Below are 15,434 nucleotides of genomic sequence, written 5' to 3' on the forward strand. Positions count from 1 at the left end.
ATTAGTATGTATTTATGCACAATAATAAAAACAGCTTTACAAGTTGAATTGGAAATTTAAACAGAAGAAGTTTAACAGCTTTTGTATATTATATTAAATAACCAAAACACCTTTTTCCAAAATTGGTAAAGAATAAATAATATAATTTACAGTATGGTACAAAAAATAATCAGTAAGGACAGGCATTTTGCTTTGTACATACACTATATAGGTATATTTATAATCTATAAAACAAATTCACATCTCAAACAAGCCAGAAACCTTAGATGATATGGCTTAACTATTATTAAAAGAAACAGCATTAAATTTTGCTGCCAGAACCATAAGCTCTAAAGCAGTTATCATGTTTCAATAATTAATGATAACTTACTGCTGTAGTGCTTGCCAAGGTTTCACTTAGTTAACATTTACAAATTGCTGTGAAATTAACAGATTCAAAGGTTTGAAAAGGTTAAAAAAAAGTGCAGTACTTTCCTTATAAATGCATCTGAAGTCTGAGTGTAGAAAACAAAATGCAACTGAATTTCCACTCTGGCATCTGCTGTCAGTAAATGAGATGTCTTTCTAGGTTAGATTTTAATCAAGCCATTTAATTCAATTTAGAAATATAGGGGCTGTCAAAAAAAGGCTCAACAATGCTGTATGAAAAACAGTTTCTATTCCTATGCTTAGTAGATTTAGTGATGCAGGACAAAATGGATTGTGTGAGTGATCAGGATGCAACACCCTGCAGAGATCTCTGTCAGTGTGTGCACACACACCTGGGTGAATCCAGCCTTGGGCTATGGTACTGCTCTGCACTCAGCCCATGGTGATGAGACACTGAATCTTCTGCCATTTACCTTGTCAACTACTCAGAACTGCCTTATTGTCACTGAGAGGGAAAAGCCTAGAGCAGTTAATCCTAGACCTAGAGGCTATTAGTGTCCATTAGTCCAATACCTCATAGTGTCCCAGGTAGGTACTAACCCTTAAAGTCATTTCTACCTCAGAAATTATACTGTGTGCATTTCAGTGCCACTTGCTTGGATGTCTGCTTAGCCTGACATTGTCCTTCATATAGATTTTCTTCCTGCTGTTGGGGAAGCTGAAATAATAAAAATTGAAGAAGTTTTGAGTATTACTTCCACCGCCCCCCAGATCTGTGTATGTACATGTGTGTGTACACGTGCGTGTGTGTATACACTACCTCCTTACCAGTCTCAGGCACAAGGTGATGATGACTACTACTGTGAAGCATTCACCTAAAATCTAGAGCTGGTCCAATCAGAGATGTGTTTAAATGGCCTTTCACATAGAAAGGGTAACAAATACTGCATCAATTCAGAATTACCACAATGATCTTAATTACTCTTAAGCTCTTCCCTTGTCCTCAAAGGGCTTTATTCTTAAAAAGCAGTTTGCAATGCATTACATTTCTGAAATTGAATTCTGCTTCATAATGACAATTTTTAAGGCGCTGATGCTGAACACATTTCTAACCTCAACATTCTGAGTCCTGAACTGATTTCTGTAATTTATACTCTATTATTACTGGGTGGGTCAAGCCCACTTGCAAAGGTTCAGGGTATTAGAAGTTTTCTGATGTCATGGCATCATCAAAAACAGCCACTTGTGCTGCCTTCATTCTGCAATTGTGTCCTTCACTCTGGGTGGGCTGAGGCAGGGCAGCTGACAGCTCCTTGTATTGCAGGCAAAAAGCCTTCATGGATTAGGATGAAATGCTCTGCTCTCCACTCCTGTGGCAGGTGCAGCAACACTGGCCTTTATTCTAGTCAACTTCAGAGCCAAACCCAGCATCATATCCACTGCATTACCAGCAATAGGGAAGATGAAAAGTTTGCCAAGTTACATTTACACTGGAGACCCTCATGTTACTCTTGCATATTTAGAAGTTTGAAAGTTCAGATTTCTTTTTAGACAGTACTTGATTAGAATGTAACACATTTCCTCCTGCATGTTCTGTAATCCACAGCCATAGTAGGTGCCTTCTACTTTTGTCCTGCAAATCTGAAGGATTTCTGGAGACATAGCATATAGAATAATCATCATTAGTAATGGAGGAACCCAAAACCAAGAAGGAACAATCTGGGAAAGTCCAAACCAAAACACAGCCAAATTCTAAGTAAAACTGAAAAGTTTCAGTGGGCATGACTCTTGAGATTAACAAGTGTCCTCTCCATACCAAGGTGGAATGTCAGAACAAAACAGGCCCTAGCATTTATTTCTGTGACAACCTTCAACTTTTCCTATTCCAGATTTATGTGATTTCCTGACAATTCTGTCAGAATTCTCAAACAAGGCTCCGTGTGCATCAGAAAACTTGCTCAATTTTCTCCTAATGCAGAAAACACAAGGCCAACTCCATAAAAGCTAAACATCATCTGCCTAAAGCAGGGTGAAGGGACTGGGCAAACAGCAGAGTCAGTGCATTGTGAACAAGTTACAAGAGACTCCCAGTCAAAGAAATGCCTTGTACAAGTAGCTAAAGACAGGCAGAACTACATCCACCAAGTATAGTGCAAGTTCGGAAATGAACCCATCACAACATCCTAAGGGATGGAGAAGGTTTGCTTATTTATTATTAATACAAAGTTGAGGTTTATATAGGAACAGCCCCATGGAAAAGTTCAGAGCTACTCATGCCAGCCAAGGGACATCCTCTAACTGGAGAAGCAGGCAAGTGCTTACAAAGGGGGCACAACATGGGTATTCTTGCTCAGGGCAGGACAGGAAAGGAAAGAAAAGGGAGTATGAAAAATCTCCTGAGTTATAAAGCTAGAATTGATGGACAACCAGCTCACCAGAAATTAACTTGCTATCCTGTTGAACCCACTGGAATCAGGATCTGGGTTTTTCCTAAAGTAAAACACAATATTAAATGCACAGGGATTTCAGAGGGAGTGCCAGACCCACTCATGCCTGGGAGTGACTGTAATGAAGACTGATGCTGAGGTACTACAGAGCACCCAGAGTTCACAGAACAAAGAGGAAGTAGGGAAGGACTAAAGGATTAAGCTAGGACTTGACACTTCTCTTCATGACACAAAACTGATCTCAACTGCTTTAGTGTTAACCTAGTATTTGTTCTGACACATTACAATATTCTTTCCTATTTCCTCTCCCAGGGAAATCCTCAGTTTTTGTTAAGATGACAATATTTACATGTTTCCAGCAAAACCAAGACTAATTATGACACAGCTTTCCTAGTGTAAGCTCTTTTGCCATGTTTCCAGACCTAAAAAGCAACTGTTCTTTACGAAGAGCAATAAAGCTCTCCCACTCTCCCACTCACAGGGTGAAGTGTGCAATGTGCTGAAGAATCTCAAAAGATAAGAATATGAGTGCTGTCAGGGCGATGATGATTGTGATGTCATGGAGTTTAAAAGTAGGGGAGCAGCATGGCAGTAGGGTGGATCAGAGCTCCCCTACCAAACAAGCAAGCAGGTGTTAGCCCTGCTGGAATGGTCAAAGAGCCAAAGGAACAAAGTGGTCTGTAAGAACACAGCATCAAGGAGTGGCAGTGCCCTGGAGAGAGTGCAAGAATTTCAGTTTGACTGAATGGTAAGAAGACTGCCAACTAGGACGTGTCAAGATACACAATGGTTCCCCTACCCATCCCTACCCTTCCTCCTCCACAATTTTCACATGGATCCAAAAGCATGGCATTTTGATTACTATGCAAATAATAATTCATACACAGGAGCTTGTGCCAATTCCATCCCTACATGAGCTGCTTGCTTAGGCCATTCCAAAGTACAAGTCCAGGACTGTCCCACAAACCTGTAATCTTACACTGCTGATGCAGGGACACACTATTCCCTGTAATGTTATTCCATGGTCTGTTGTTGCCAGCATATTGCACATTCCAGGACTTGCAAGTACTTCTTGAGGCCTTTGAAACCAATGCTTCTGTGTTAGAAAGAAGTACACAGGACAGGGATAACTCAGCCTCAGCTGCTGCCCTTGTCAAGTTCCAGCACTGCAAACTCCGACTTAGCTGAACAGTCTGCACCAGCCTGCTGGTCATTCCCTTACTGCGAGAGGTCCCCAATTGGGGGACCACCACCTCCTCCATCAAACAGGATCTCCCTGCGAGTTGGCTCAGGTATCGACAGCTCCTGGGCAAGGTCATTAAACCGAGATATGTAATCTATACTGTTCTCATTCATCATGCAAGCCAGCTGGGAATCCACCACCTGGAAGAGTCAAGGAGAGAAGAGATGAGCTACATGTCAGTGGCAATTTCATGGAATAAGTGAAGTTGGAAGGGACATCTTGAAAGCATTTTATTCAACCATCTCACTTGAGGAGGGTCAGCTAGAACAGGCTGCCCTGGATCTTGCTGAGCAGGTGCTGAATTATCCCCATGCACAGACATTCCAAAACTCTCTGGCTACCCTATTTCCATGCCTGATTACCTCAAAACAGATCTCTTGAATTTAGGTGGAATTTAACATGTTTCAAATTTTGCTTGCAGCCTCTTGTCCTGAGAAGAGTCTGGCTCCCTCAGCTTCATTCCCGGCCTCTCCTCATATGAAAGAGGCACTTTATCTCACTTAACCTGAATTAGAGAACAGCTCTTTTCATCCATGACTAAATGTAAGCTTCTAAAAAACCTAACCACCTATAGTCTCAATGGGCCTTACCTGCTCCAATTTAGCATTAAGGTGCACAGGTAGATGATCTGAAGATATTACCTCTGCCACAAGAGCTGCTCTCCTGTGCACAGCATGGAGATTTATCTCATTTTCTTCTAAAGGGAGTTGGTAATATCGAGGGCTGCAATGTCACTTCAAATCCAATGCAAATAAATTATCATATATTTCTTTAATTAGAACGCACCTTGGCAGCTTCTCACCACCAAACAAACAGAATCTTATATTTATGCCAGAAGTGGATCTGTGTTTCAGGTCAGAAGCTGCCAACATCACACTAAATCAGCATGAGCTTGCTGCAGAGCTCCTGGTTATATGGTGTGTACAGAACCTCCTTATCCAAGTTCAAAGGGCAACAGAGAAATGACACATTCCTTCCATAAGGGCAAGTCTCCAGGAAATTACAAGTATGTGACGTTGTACTGAGTTAATAACTAAACTGTGGGATAACTGAGACTGGAAGGGACCTGAAGCGGTCTCTAATTCAACCACCTGCTCAAAGCAGGTTCACCTATAAGGACAGACCAGCTCACTCGGAGCCTTATTGATGTGAGCCCTGGAAAGCTCTGAAAACAGCCACTGCATAACATCTCTGGGCAATCTGTTTCCTTGTCTGCCTAGCCTCAACATGAAGTTTTTCTGTAGATGTAGCAGAACCTTTCTCAGTTCAGCTTTTGCTTGTTTCTCCCACCTCCCATCACCATTCTGTAAAGGGCTTGGCTACACCTTCTCAATGACCCTACTGAAAGCACTAGCAGGCAGCAGGGTTCCTCCCACCCTGAAGACATTTCTAGGATGAACAAGTCTAGACATCACCCTTTCTTCACTGCTTGATCCTCCTGGTAACCCTCAACTGAACTTGCTCTGGTTAATCTCTCCTATATATTGGGTGCTCAAAACTGGTGACAATATTCTACACATGGTTTCACAGCAGGTAGATTCTACTACTCTTCAGAGTAGAGCACATTAATCATAATTTTGTTCAATATCCTGGCCATGCTCCTGTTAAAAACAGCTCATGACATCGTTGGTCACCTTTGGTTCCACACCTTTGGATCTGCCCTGGATTACCCTCAGCTCATGCCTGTCAGCATATCCAGGTACAGCAGAGCCACTTCCCAGACAGCCAGTCTTCAGCTGATACTGCTATGGGGTTATGCTTCAATCCCCTCCTAGGGCAGAACTTTGCATTTTCCTTGCTAAGCTGCATAATGTTCCTGAAGCTCATTCTTCCTGTCTATCCCTCTGAAAGGGAGCTCTGTCCTTAAGTGTGTCACAGCCTTAAAAACTGCTGGCCTTCATTCTACTCCTTCAAAAGGGTTCAAAACAAAGGGATATCTCTGCCAACAGAGACAGTAATTCAGCAGCACATAACCTTCCTCTCAGGTGACTTGGCATTAGCCGTGTCCATCTTCTTCCTTCTGGACCTATTTGTTTTTTCCTACCAGGCTTCCAACTGTATTGTAGCTGCATCACTATTAATCTTTCTCTTTAGCACTTTCAGTTCTTGCTCTACAAAGCAGGACACATACAACAGAATGACTGAATCTTTCTCTTTCAAGGTATATCCAACAGGTAAATACGACCTCCCTCAGCAAAAAGAACCTGGGTTGAAGGCACTCACAGCAGCTTCTCACACCAGCTCTCATGTCGGGTCATTACCCTCAGATAATTTTATATCTTTCTGTTATGACTGTAATCCTCTTCTATTGAGCTAAAGTGCAGGTGTGAAAGCACCTCTGCCTTCGAAGTATCTCAGGAGGATCAGCTGAGAGACTGCACCCAGTAACTGTAACTTCCAGCACAGGAAGAGGAAGCAGACTCTGCATATAATTTGCTGACATACCTCTGCCACGTCTGCCAGGGACCGTGACACAAAGGAGTCCCGTGAGTTTCCATCCAGCAGGCTGGGTCCCAGTAAGGAGGTGCCACTGGTGTTTCCAACTGGAGTTGATAACATTTTTCGTCCCTTCTCTGGGGAGATGAAACTTGCTACAAAGAAAAGACACATCAGTAAGTCACTGCACTGAGTGTTTTTAACAGGGAGGATAAAGAGAAGGACAAGGAAATTCAAAATGGAGGACAGATAAAAATATCTTCCATCTTTTAAAAATTATGTGTTACCAGCATCGATACCATCACCACACTGCTAAGAGTAAGGAGATTCATTACATTGGCCCCATGAATTAATAAAAAAAACCTCTCAACTAAACCTCAACCAAACCCAGTGAGTTAACTCATGTCTTTGAGATAGTACTTATCAAGCACACAGAAAAGTCTATTTTTCCACCAGCAGAGCCAAAGACATCTGTTCATTTTGGCACAACAGTCCAAATGTCTCACCCTAACTCATGAGTTAGGCTCCAAACAGACTACAAGGAACTGTCAAGGAATTACTTGTCCCAAGCTATGGGCCCCAATCTAGCAATGGGATTTTTTCAGGAACAGACTTGTAAAGAGAGAGAAAATGTACTCAAGGCAACACTGTGGAAATGAAACCAAGAAGTACTTGGAATAATTCTACAAATGTCCTACTAGGTTTATAACTTTTCAAAGGATGCACTTCTGATAAACAATGTTTTGGGGTTTTTTTGTTAAGAGGAAAGCATTTTTTGGTTGCACTTCTCTGTGTCTGGACACTTACAGAACAAGCTGCTGAGGGAGGAGTCTGTGGAGTCATTGGGGTACCACTGGGGATCATGGGTTGGAGATGCAATCCAGTTCTGCTGAGGACTACTGGATGGGGATGGAAGACTTTTAGAACTGTCACTGCCATTCAGCTTTGCAGGAGAGAGAGAAACACCTTCACCTGTAAGCCAATGTTGGGGATGACAAATTCAGTCAATATGGTAAAGTTACAGGACACTGCACCAATTTTTGTTTAGAAAAGAAAAAAACCCCAAACAACAACAATAACCCCCCCAAGCCCCGTATTTGCTAGAAAATAAAGGTCAGGCTCAGAATTTTATTTCCAACAGATATTTGGAAACAAACAAACAAACAAAACCAAACTTACATAAACCTCATAACCCAAGAAAAGTTCTTCCTGGAAAAGTTTCTGCTGCTATGTAAAATGTCAGGGTTTTTTTTTTTTAAGTTGATAGGCAGCTAATCTTAGACTTACTGTATTGGCCAGAGCTGATGGCTATTTCAATGATGGAATCACTGATCTGAGTGGCAGGTTCCCCTTGGGAAAGCACATCTTCAGGTGGTCCAGGCAGGGAAATATCCAAGAGAGCAGAAACATTGGGAGGAGAGAGCCGAGTACTGGAAGCTTCTGATGAGGGAAGTGGACATGTGGACAGACCATTCTGGAGAGAAGTCTTGGCCAGTTCTGGCAGAGAAAGTACTGGTGCACCCTGTTATAAGAAACAGAATTATTTTTTCATTAAATTTATTAAGAACTTGGAAAATTAAAAAGCAATGTTTTGGCTCTTGAGTATCAGATTAAAACCAGGCTTTTAAGGGGAAAAAATCCAGTTGATAATATGCCTAAATTAGAGAAATATACTATTTCTTTAATAAATCTGTATTATTTTAATGAAAAGTACCTATAAGCATAAACAAATATGCTTCAGCCCATATCCTGCCAAATCATCTGAAAAAATATGTCTGTAACATTCCAAAGAATATTTAAAACAGCCTACATAAAAGAGCAAGCATAATCTTAAAATTAACATAATTTTGATAAATCTACAAGATAGTTCCCAATAGATATGTATTAATTTATGTTTGTATGGCAAAAACCCTTTAACTGATGTAAGAGTATACAGATATTTTAAACTGGCAACTCACATTTATTCACTTTTTACAGACTTCCCAAGATTCAACAGATCTTTAAGGAGTATCATTACCAGTACCTCATCATAGAACTGTAGCATTTTTTTTCTGATGTAGTGTATAAAAAGCTGTCCTAAGAGCAAGACCCAGAACACAAATCCCCATTACCACAATAAATGCCTCATAGGTTCATGTCCTAGCATCTCTCCCATAAAAAAATCTTAATCTCCTTTATGCTCTCCCATGAAACTAATTTGACCTTTTTCACGTGCAGGCATCACAGGGAGCACAGAAAATACTTCCACTGAAAAAAGAAGAGCCTGTATTCTGAGGCTTAAAAATCTAGCACCAGGTCCTGGGTCCCACTGGAGAAAGAGTCTGGGGACAGGATGACAACAGTCCTACAGTTTAAGTGCCACAGTTACTCCTAACTATCAGACTACGTCTTACTGGATCTAGCACAATTAACAGTGAATCTCTGGAAAGGATGCTGACATTACAATCACACTTTTAGATCTAATACTTCTCCTTTAGCAACATGGAAGCAGCAGGACTGTGAACTGCTGAAATCTCTCCTTGTGATGTCTAAAATACACACATAGATATAACAGAGCAATTATAAACTCCTCCAGTCAATTAAGAGATATGTAAAGCTTGTTTATCCTTCACAGGTCAGGGACTGTCAGCTTCACTTTGGTTTTAAGGAATAGCACACACACATATTTAAGCAGATTCCCTAAATTTCTTTAAATTTCTTCAGATGCTAGGGATTTTGTTTCCACCAGACAGTACTAGCGGTGCACAATTACCTGGCAGTATGGAGTTTTAACTAGCAATACCAGTGGTATTTTCACAGAACATTACCCATTCCAGAGCTCTGTTCCTTCAGCACACACTGTACCTGGAAGCCATCCTGCTCGGGCTGGGTCGGCAGGCTGATATATGGCACCCGGCACCCTGGGTCTGAGCCCTGCAACCGCAACAGAAACCATGTGAGTGACCAGCTGGGGAGGTAAGAGATAAATGCCTATCACCATTTATCCATGCTCTTCATACATCTCGTGTCTTCCAAAACTGTCCATCAGCTCCCTGAGAACATGACATGGACTGACATGGACTAACATGTATCTGAGTCTCAATGAAAGGAAGAAGGAGAAATTACAGTTTCCATTCCAAATATAATCCCAAAAAGTCCATGTTTTGTCCCAGATCCCCTCCTGAATTTCTGAAATGCCATAATTTCAAGATAGATTTCTGGATGGCCAAGTTCAATGCTCTACCAGCTGCAAACCATTTTACAGGATGAAATTCATTCAAGGAGATGATTATTTGATCCCTTAACTCCAAATACACACTACTCAACACAGACTGGGTCTGCCATGACAGCACTGTCTAACAGCAAGCCCCAGGAGAAAGCTCACTGAAGAGTCATAATAATACACCTTTTTATATGATGAAAGAGCAAGACAGTTAAGCACTTGAAAAAAGCTCATTTAAGAGCCTCTGACCTCCACAGTGGTGATGGAGCCTCTGTTCTGATGTGCTACTGCTGGCTCCTGCCCTGTCACCACCGTGGACACTGCATCCGGTGACAATGGAGACACACCTGGCAAACCATCTGCATCCAGGACAGGCATGGGACTACCAGGGATAATGCCAGCACTTTTAGCTGCCAAGTCAATAGCACCTTGGGTGAAACAAAAAAACAAAAGAAAGTATTACAAGCTTCTTCTTCACTTTGTTATGATTCTCTAAAAGATGACTTTTTTAAACTTACCAAGAGTCAAAACTCAACCCATGTAAAAAAGCAGCAATGATAATGATCTGATCTGGATCAGATACTTCTCTGCACCAAGGGTGTAGTTGCTTTTAGCTAAAATGTTTAACTTTTCTACCCTGTTCCAAACTGTTACTAGCTACATCAAAATAGTTGAGAAACATTCCAGTTCCCCTCCCATCCTTTTTTTCTATTTTTTCTTTTTTTTTTGTCCTCCAAATTGGTAAGTATTTCATTATGCAATTTCCAGAAATTTCCTATGGGTTACTAGAGGAGCTCTACAGACAATAGAGCCTTATTTTGTTATCTTGCCTCTGGCAACCATGTAGACTCAGTGTAAAAAATGTAAGTTTTTGTAAGGGTCAGCCACACCCAAATCTTTTAAAATCCACTTCAAACATCTGAATGTCTTCTCATTGCAAAAGAATCCTCTAGGTAGAAGATGCAGTCACTGTTTTCACCTCATTAATTGTTCTAATTATGGAACCCACTCTGCTGTGAGACAGTATCCGCCTGGAGGACACCAGCATGGCTTTTAGTGCAGAATTCAGAATGACTTACTAGACAGATGGTTGGTGGCCTGTGTTGGAAGAACTTTGGGCACAATTGGACGAGAAACAGCAGCTTTAGTCAGTGAGGACTGGATTGGCCGAAATGAACCTCTCCCTGGGGGGAAGCATTAATACCTTTCAGGCAAATGAAATCTAATACCTTTAAAGCAGAACATAACACAGTTCAGTGGAAGCAAATAAATTCCAAACAGCAGCAAGCTGCAGGAATGCAAGTAGTGATGATGGAATAGAGCTAAAATAGCGATGTGAGCTAAGCAGTGTCTTGCCACGGATAGGCAGCAGCAAGTGCTGCTGTGCTACTGGAGCTGCTCTCATACTGTCAGTGAAGACAACCCTTCAGGTCTCATGCTGGCTTTCATGGGGGAATCACCTTTACTACCACTGTACTCAGGAGTATACCAGCAGAAAAGGACATATGGGCAGTGGATTGCTTATGCTGTACAAAATTTAGACAGTATCCCAGGTACTAGGGAAAGTCCAACATAAAATCTAGGCAAATTATTATAACCTAAAGAAAAAAATTCCTATCTAAGTATTTTATTCCAAATTTTGTCTTCCTGTTGAGAACTCCTTGCTCTTCCATGATTTCAATCTTAGAAAATTGAAGAAAAAGTTTTTATCAAAAGCACAACTTGCTTAACAATGATCCAGGAGAGCAATCCCATCATCCTGCAGGCTGGTGACACTCATTTTGAAAGAGTATTTTCTTCTTTCTAGAAATTACTTCTTTTTGCAGTTTTAAGGGACAGTTTTCAATTTACAGAAGTAAGAAGTTACTCACCTGTAATGGATGAGTTTGATAAGATAGAAAAGGAACAGACATGCTGGGACGGATTTCCAGACGGCCTGGGGAGCAGTGTTCTCTATGTGAGAAAAACAATAAACCGGAACAGATTTAAACAAGGAGAGAGGATAACACTCATTCTATAAGTTGCAGGAGTTCATGAGACCTTCCAGACTGAGCAGAATATTGTCATGGCATTACCAGCATGCACCAGACACAGCAATGGGATCAATGTGCTCTTGAGAAAAAAAGCTACAGAAAGGAATTATGTGTTTCCTCTGTAAACTACTAAAATAAAGTATTTCCACATGGAAAATTCTCAGAGAAATGCTGATTAGAACTATAATCCTCTCTGATTATACTTGCAGTGATTTTCAAGTCTCTCTCAGAATTACAGCAATGACCTTAAGCATGGGACCTAGTCTATGTACAAACTGATCTGTCCTTAACATTCAGCAAGTGTGGATGAATGAGATAGCTGTGTGTACTTGGGAGCTCTTAAAACACATGGAATTTCCCAGATCTGAAGTTCTCAGGATCAAAAAATAGTCCAGGGGTAATTTCTGTGTCACCTACTCTTATACAAAACACAAGAGAAAAAAATGGCAGAGTGACACTTGGGAACTTTGTTTTCCCCAATAGGCTACCATTATTTAGGTTTCAGATTTCTTTTTTCTCACCTGCCTCTGGTGTCCCAGCAACATGTGCCTTTTCCCATGGTTATCAAAGCAGTCGAAGGAGGGTAATGCCTGTCTGTCACCAAAGCACCAGAATGGGCCACTCCTTCCATACATCTCTTTCCAAGCCCCATTTTTTCCCAGGAATCATTGTTCTTTTCAAGTGTGTTATGGCTTATTTCACTACAGAGGCTTATATCCACCACAGTTTAACATCCACTACTGAGCAGGAAGTAGGAAAATGATAAAAAGGAAGATTTTATTGTTAAGAGGGCTGTGAGCTCCAACACTGCCAGCACAGGGACACACTGCCTATGCCTCAGTGCCAGAAGGCCCAGGTAGCAGAACCTACTTCGAGGTTCCAGAAGCTTTTTTATTTTTCCAAACTACCTTAGGCACTGGACTTCTGCTGTTGCTGATATTCTTCATACAGGGAATGTAACATGGCCAGTTACACTAGAGACTGAAGTGTTTGTTCCTTCATAATTTCAGCTTCACATTTCCAGTGGATGAATGAGGGAAATTCAGCTTTTAATTTGTTATGTGCAAATCACTGCAAATCAGCCCTGCTGATACTCAGGAAGCAAAACAATCATTTACACTTTGCTCTGACCTGTACTACTAGTGGCTTCCGCAAGTGCCTGTTCCGTAACTTCCTCGGCTTCGGCAGGAAGAAGTCTGACTGCATCTGGACAACAACAGAAAATGCATCACAAGTATTTTAAACATACAGACACAGAATAATTTATATCCCCCAAATTCTTGTTTTCAATAAAGATGAATTAAGAGTTAACTAAAACACTGGGTTTTGTTTCAGACAGCACAATATCCTTTCTGCTAGAGTCAGAATATTTTCTACCAAGAATGTATTTTTTCTTCTTTTTTTTTATTGAGATAAAGCTTTGTCCCAAAAAAGGCATTTCATACCAACTACTTCAGCTTCCTACAAAATTATTAGTGAGACTGTATACATAAAAATTAGAATTTGGCTTAAATATAGCACTGAGGCTGTGTTAAAATTAGCTACATATTAGAAGGGGATCAGTTTTCACTAAATCTGGTACATATTTATGTTTGTTATGCTCAACTTGATTAGACAGCAAATCACTGTCATCAGGCTGTGTGAAGGCATTCAGATTTGAATTACCTGAATTACCTGAACAGGTAATGTCAGTTCAAAGCACAGTTACATAGTCAAAATCTGACTCATCTCAGTGAATACAATGTTAAATTTGAGCATGATAAGAAGCACTTCACAAGTGCTTCACAAGGCAGCCCATTACTTTCTGATGAATTCAGAATCCCTGTGATATGTCCTGGAAGCTGGCTCATGCACACCATGCTACATTTTCTATTCAGTCATCTCACTTACACTGATGGTGTCCAGGTGCTGCCGGAAGGTCAGCTCTGCTTCCTTGCTGGGTAGGAACAACTTCCCATGGCGGCTGTTGGGGGGCAGCGTTGTAGGGACTGCAAACAGTCCACTGTCAGCCTCAGTGCTCCCAGAACTTGAAGGACTAGCCACCAAGAGAGGTCTAGGAAGGTTTCTCAAACCTAGAAGATTTGAACAGCAATTTAAATGAAATAAAGTGAAAACAAAAAGGAAATAACTCTTTAGTAACTGAAGGATCATAGAGAGCTGGGACTTTAGGATTCTGGCTCTGTCACTAGCTGTTTCCAAATCAGTAATTTCTCCATATTTCAGGTGTCTCACCTGAAAATTGACAGTATTTACCTGCTATGGATACCACTAATATTCACTCACTTGCTTTGAAATTCTTGGAAGTAGGGGATTAAATGTAATTTTACACTACTTAAGAAACTAGAACTGAAGCCCCATTTTCAGCACCACACAGGCTGTGATAATCAGTTATCTGATCAGCTTGTAGGCATACCTGAGGGCCTATCCCAGTAAACAAACTATATCCACCATTTCTTATGTAGGGGAAGATAATAGAAACTCAGAGCCATTTTACAGTATTTATGATTTATTTACACTGCCACCCCTGCTTTCCCTATAGTAATTCAAAGTTCAACCCCAATAAAATCAACCTGGTGATGGACCAGAGATCCATTTACCAAAAGACCTTCCCAAAGATGGACTGTCTTCAAAATACATTTGGCATAATGTAATAAATAAATAATAAATAATAAATAAATAATAAATAATAAATAAAATAATGCAATAAAATAATGGTAGCTTGTCTAAGTAAAATGTCTCAATTTATATTTAAGTTTAAAAAACTATGGTAGGATTTCCCTCTGCAGGCTGACACCTTGGATGAAAGCCAGCATTGTTAGCCTGTCACTTTGAGGTACCTAAGAAGTGCCTTTCTTCACAGAGGTGCTTTACAGCACCAGTTAACCTGCTCCTGGGTTCACTGCTTCTCAGAGCATGGGTGTGAAGAGGACTGCCTAAGAATCACAACTGTTCCCAGTAACTCCAACACCATCACAAACTTTCCTGAAGTCATAAACATTTGGCGGCAAATGCAACTGGGCTGAATCACAGAACCAAAATTCTTGGCCTGCATGACTGGGATCACAGGTTACAGCAGCTGTACCTCCTATTAAAGAAAAGGCAATTCATAATCATTCTCTATCTTATAATCATAGAATCATTTGACTGGCTTGGACTGGAAAGGACCTTCAAGCTCATCTCATTCCACCCCCTGCCATGGGCAGGGACACCTTCACTATCTCAGGTTGCTCCAAGCCCCATTCAACCTGGCCTTGAACACTGCGCCCAGGGATCCAGGGGCAGACACAACTTCTCTGGGCAACCTGTGCATGGGCCTCACCTGAAGAATTCTTCCTAATATCTAATTTAAACCTACAGTAGCAGGATAGCACAGAAAAATTTCAGTAATTATTTATCAACAGATTTTACTCCGGGCATTTACTTGCTTGTTTTGTAAGCTGATACTCTCTTGAGATCTCACACCCCGTGGCAGTCAACATGTGCTGGTTCAGGCTGGGAAGGGGTTAATTTTGCTCAGTGGCAAAATTGGATTTGTGTTGCAAACAGTGTTCATAACTCAGGGATGCTGTAGTTAATCCTGAGCAGGACTTACAGTGGTCAAGGCCTTTGCTGCTCCTTGCCTCACACTGCCAGTGAGGGGGCTGGGGATGCACGAGGAACTGGGAGGGGACACAGCCAGGACAGCTGATCCCAGCTGACCAGAG

General features: G+C 41.1%; 1 protein-coding gene across 5 annotated transcripts in view; it reads right to left on the reverse strand.

Moving 5' to 3' along the window:
• CRAMP1 (cramped chromatin regulator homolog 1) overlaps positions 1 to 15,434 on the reverse strand; it is a 52,712-nt gene continuing 37,278 nt past the window's right edge. For 2 of the 5 annotated variants that reach the window (XM_058849506.1, XM_058849505.1), the window contains exons 12-21: positions 13,621 to 13,802; positions 12,862 to 12,936; positions 11,569 to 11,650; positions 10,777 to 10,881; positions 9,947 to 10,125; positions 9,340 to 9,408; positions 7,783 to 8,017; positions 7,303 to 7,467; positions 6,505 to 6,650; positions 1 to 4,199 (exon numbers count right to left, since the gene is read on the reverse strand). In XM_058849506.1, coding sequence (XP_058705489.1) covers positions 4,035 to 4,199; positions 6,505 to 6,650; positions 7,303 to 7,467; positions 7,783 to 8,017; positions 9,340 to 9,408; positions 9,947 to 10,125; positions 10,777 to 10,881; positions 11,569 to 11,650; positions 12,862 to 12,936; positions 13,621 to 13,802 — 1,403 coding nt within the window. In that variant the 3' untranslated portion in view covers positions 1 to 4,034. Of the gene's footprint in view, positions 4,200 to 6,504; positions 6,651 to 7,302; positions 7,468 to 7,782; positions 8,018 to 9,339; positions 9,409 to 9,946; positions 10,126 to 10,776; positions 10,882 to 11,568; positions 11,651 to 12,861; positions 12,937 to 13,620; positions 13,803 to 15,434 lie in introns of those variants that run through there. The other 3 variants (XM_058849507.1, XR_009278753.1, XR_009278754.1) reach the window with 3 other exon arrangements.

Source organism: Poecile atricapillus, chromosome 14 (assembly GCF_030490865.1).
Source record: "Poecile atricapillus isolate bPoeAtr1 chromosome 14, bPoeAtr1.hap1, whole genome shotgun sequence".
NCBI lineage: Eukaryota > Metazoa > Chordata > Aves > Passeriformes > Paridae > Poecile > Poecile atricapillus.